The 5,169-nt window shown below is 41.2% G+C and overlaps 1 protein-coding gene across 1 annotated transcript; it reads right to left on the reverse strand.

Moving 5' to 3' along the window:
- Window positions 1-3,484: 3,484 nt before the first annotated feature.
- LOC121867358 lies at window positions 3,485-4,075 on the reverse strand. The gene has a single exon (XM_042367278.1). The coding sequence runs from the start codon at window positions 4,073-4,075 to the stop codon at window positions 3,485-3,487; it is 591 nt and encodes a 196-aa protein (XP_042223212.1).
- Between the last annotated feature and the right edge of the window lie 1,094 nt (window positions 4,076-5,169).

Raw genomic sequence — 5,169 nt, forward strand, 5'->3', positions numbered from 1 at the left:
ATATGTGTGAATAATCTAGAGAGAGAGAGAGAGAGAGAGAGAGAGAGAGAGAGAGAGAGAGAGGTTTGTGCGTTTCCATATTTGTGGCTACATCAATATCCCTCTCAGGAGTTAGGCCTCTTAAAGTTAGGTTGTGTGTGTGTGTGTGTGTTGTGTGTGTGTGTGTGTAAGGAAGACGTGTAATTGTGTGTTCTTTACATAAAATAATCAGTATCTTGTTATCTTTGATTTAATAACTGAAATATGTATAAATAGCCACCATACCGTCACCACATCCACCCTACTGTCACCACATCCACCATACCATCACCACATCCACCATACCATCACCATATCCACCATACCGTCACCACATCCACTAAATACCTGTAATTAGACAAACGTAAGGACTGATATACACAGAACAGGTGAGATGTTTCAGAACCCGAGAAGAAAAAATAATGGTTCATCTTTAGGCTTTATTAATGTAGGAAAGAATCTTCTCCCCCTCTCGCCCCTCACCCCCGCCCCTCACCCCCGCCCCTCACTCCCGCCCCTCACCCCCTCAGCCCTGTCTGGAGGTTAGGGGGTATTCTGCTGGTGATTTAGGACTTATAATGATACAAAAGTAATATATTTATTTGCAAGGGGAGAAAAAGTTAGGTGTGTGTGTGTGTGTGTGTGTGTGTGTAGACTGAACTCACCTATTGTGTTTTGATTGGGGGATCGAACACAGGTAACTCTACAACCCTTACTACCTTCTACCACACACAAGACCTCATAACCATAGGGGCTTATGGTTGTATTATGATAAGAACAGGAAAAAACAAGCAATATTGTACACAGAGACACGTACCAAACACGGACATTTCTCGTACTTTAGTGTCCTTGGGATCATGTACGTACCCTTGTTAGGTTGTCTTTTGTTGCCAATTGACGGAATGTGGATGTTGTGTTGTAGTGTCCGATTGTTTGTTTGTTCTGTATTGTGTTATAAGGAATTTGTTAAGGCAGCAGATAATGGCGGCTCCTTGTAGCTGTCATTAATGGGAGAGTTATTTGGTTTGCCTCTCTTCCCTCCCAACTTCTTGCCTCGTCTCGTCTCTTCTCGTCACACCTCACCTGTCCCATCTCGTCCCCTATCCTCACCTCTCCTCGTCTTGCCTGGCTCCTCTCCTCACCATAATCCCCCAGGTAGGTGCAGTTGACCTTGGTTTCGAAGGACGTGTTTACCGCCGTGTTTTGCAGATCAGTGTTATTAAGGGGAAACTAAAAGGCTTGAAGCGTGTTTACAAGTTAGAGTAAATACCAAGATACATGTGTTAAAAGAAGCCTCCTGGACTCACCTGGCACGTATGACGCCAGTGTGTTAATGAGTCAGGTGTGTTATGTTGTGAAATGAGTGTCACCTGGCGGCATTGTGAGGTGGTTATGAGGTAGTAATTTGCCTTTAATGATATCAAGTGGGGGTATGACATAGAGGTAATTAAGATCATCAGGTAAAGAACAGGTGTGAGGTGGAAGAAGACAGGTGTGAGGTGTCATGATTAGACAGAAGGAAATAAACTTAATTCTTCACAGGACTAAAGTAGAGTTAACAAGGTACAGAAAAATAATCTAAATGCAGTTTGAAATAACAAGTTTGGTACAGTTTGTTTTCCAGGACGAACAAGACTATTACGTGGGTTAACAGTGTGTTTCTATGTGTTGTTAAGTGTTGTTATTATGTAAGTAAATAGAAGAGAAAATGCGGTAAATATCGATAAAAGTGTGTGTGTGTGAAGATGATAACTCAAAATTGGTAAAGTAAATAGTAAGGAAAATAATGATAAATGAAGGGAAAAGTATATTAATAAGACATTAAATGAAAATATGCAAACAAATGACCATCTTAGGATTTTGTTAAGAGGATAAAATAAAAATTAGAGGAAATAAGTCTATCCTGGAAGAAGGTAATTAAATGGAGGAAAAAAGAATTAGGGTGTGTTGAGAGAAGAATGGGGAGACAGGAGGAAGTTGTGTGTGTGTGGAGGGGAGGAGTGAGAGACCATCGAGGCTACTACCATTATCCATGAACAACTACGCTGGACTGGCCATGTTACCCGTATGGACGACAGTCGACTGCCAAAGCAACTACTTTACAGTCACCGAACGAAGAGTAAACATAACGTTGTTGGGCAACTGAAAAGGTATAAGGATAGTCTTAAGACAAACCTGAAAAAGTGCCAAATCGACCCCCTCACCTGGGAGATGTTCACTCCACACCGTAACGCTTGGAGGAGCACCACACGAAGTGTCAATACTTCCGAGTTAACCCGACTGCATACCGAGGCAGACAAGCGCCGGAAAGACACTGCCGCCGCCCCTCCCGCACTAGATGCAGCCCTCCACATGTGCAACGTCTGTGGACGGCCCTGCCGGTCCCGTATCGGCCTCTTTAGTCACCTCAAAACTCACCAACCTAGGTGACATCCTTAACTCATATTATTTTATCATAGCTGGATGATCGTCGTACTCGATCTCGAGTGACAGCAAAGTAGTAGTAGTAGTAGTAGTAGTAGTAGTAGTAGTAGTAGTAGTAGTAGGGGAACGAGAGCTTCTGCCCCTACTCCGACAACTGCTGCACATATTGTCTATGAGGCTACAGTCACTGAATGCCGCATAGATCTGCGGCTCAACTAATTTAACACAGATAGGATAGCTTCTTATGTATTAGGATATTTAATATTAAGGTAAATAAATGGTGGCGAAGGTGTGGCTATTGGGGGAGGCTGGAGGCCACGTTTAAAAAAAAAAAAAAAAAAAGTAGTAGTAGTAGTAGTAGTAGTAGTAGTATGCTGCGCTGAAGGGAAGTCATACACACGTCATATATTCCCGCTCTGTATGAGTTAATTACAGATATTCTTGGTAAATATAACAGGAATTTTATCGGTGCATGTTTTGGTATTTTGGGATTTTATAATTAGGTTTTGTGGGTAAATTTGGGAGTAAGGGAAGACAGACAGACAGATTATGATATAGATGGATAGATATATGGATAGATGGATAGATGGATAGATAAGTGGAGAGAGAGAGAGAGAGAGAGAGTGTGTGTGTGTGTTTTGGAGGTAATAACTTTCTCTCGGGTCAAGACAGTCTTCTAGGCAAGTCTGTCCCTCTCGCTGATAAAGGTGAGATAAGTTTTCTCTCTCACTTTCTCTCACTATCTACCTATCTCTTTCACGTTATCCAATTATCTATTTTTCTTACTCTACCTCTCTCTCTCTCTCTCTCTCTAATAATAATAATAATAATAATAATAATAATAATAATAATAATAATAATAATAAACCACTGTTAGCCTCAGAGATAAATCCCCGAGTTTCCAGACCCTGCCGCGTGGAGGCCAGTGGTGAGAGGGTCCAGTTTTTTATTTTTTATTTTATTTTTTTATTTATTTATTAATTTTTTTTATTTTTTTTTATTTTTTTTTTTTAGGAGTTGGATTGGAGGAAGTGAGTTGGTATCACCTTTTGAGGAATAATTTTTTCATCAGATCGTATACCTCGTTGACCCCTTGGTCCACCTGTTGAGGAAGACCTGTGAGGGTGATCAGCTCACTTTTATCATATTTGTGAGGAACCATTATGTGTATTTTCAGTGATGAAGTCAGGTGCCGGATGTTTTGGCCTTGGAACCCGATAATTTTGCTGTGATAGGCCTTGGGGATACTTAAACTCCGACTAACCGGAGTGTTAACCCGGCGCCGCTCCTCTTCGTTCTGGATGAGTTGTTTGACGCGGAGAGCTGCGTCTCTAACTTGGTTTTTGTGTTTGCCCTCAATGAGAATGGGCTCGTCCCCGGCTCCCTTGCGAGGAACTAGTACCCTAACCTTGAAACAGTTTTGTAGCTCCTTGACAATGGAACCTCCAGGACCGATTACGGCTCCCAATAGGGAGTTCGGTGCTTTGACGGACTCTGTTATGTTTTCCTCGACCCATTGGGCCCTCATACGGGTCACCCAGGGGTCAAGTGGTCGAGTTTTCTGTTTTTTGCCCTCGTTGGCTGGGCGATGTGCCCGGCGCTCGTTGCCGTTGTTAGTGTTAAGACTGTTCATTTTTTATTATAATCCAACACGCGGAGGACTAGACAAGAGACTCAGTTTGTGGGGTGTAAGAAATAATGTAGTAAGAGGCTGAACCTGTTATAGTGAATATATAGTGAACCTTGTAGTGAACACGTAGTTATGAACATGTTGATATAGTAAACCTTGCAGTGAACATGTAGTTATGAACATGTTGATATAGTGAACCTTGCAGTGAACATGTAGTTATGAACCAGTTGATATAGTGAACCTTGTAGTGAACCTGTTCATATAGTGAACATGCTCATATTTCTTATAACGGGGATTAGTCCCTCCGGCCACAGATCACTGACCCACATCAGAGCCTGGGGGCCGAAAATATAATAATAATAACAACAATAATAATAATAATAATAATAATAATAATAATAATAATAATAATAATAATAATAAAGAAAAATATAATAAAAATACCAATGATGATGGTGGTGGCGATATGATGACGATGATGATGATGATGGTGATGATGGTAGTGATGATGGTAGTCATGATGGTGGTGATGATGGTAGTGATGATGATATGATGACGGTGGTGATGGTAGTGATGATGATGATGATGGTGACGGTGATATGATGATGATGATGATGATGATGATGGTAGTGATGATGGTAGTCATGATGGTGGTGATGATGGTAGTGATGATGATATGATGACGGTGGTGATGGTAGTGATGATGATGATGATGATGGTGACGGTGATATGATGATGGTGATGATGGTAGTGATGATGGTAGTCATGATGGTGGTGATGATGGTAGTGATGATGATATGATGACGGTGATGATGGTAGTGATGATGATGATGATGGTGACGGTGATATGATGATGATGATGATGATGGTGATGATGGTAGTGATGATGATGATGATGATGATGGTGACGGTGATATGATGATGATGATGATGATGGTGATGATGGTAGTGATGATGATGATGATGGTGACGGTGATATGATGATGATGATGATGGTGATGATGGTAGCGATGATGATGATGATGGTGGTGATATGATGACGATGATGATAATGATGATGGTGATGATAATGATGATGATGATGATAATGATGGTAG

This window comes from Homarus americanus, unplaced genomic scaffold, assembly GCF_018991925.1.
Source record: "Homarus americanus isolate GMGI-L3 unplaced genomic scaffold, GMGI_Hamer_2.0 scaffold33465, whole genome shotgun sequence".
NCBI lineage: Eukaryota > Metazoa > Arthropoda > Malacostraca > Decapoda > Nephropidae > Homarus > Homarus americanus.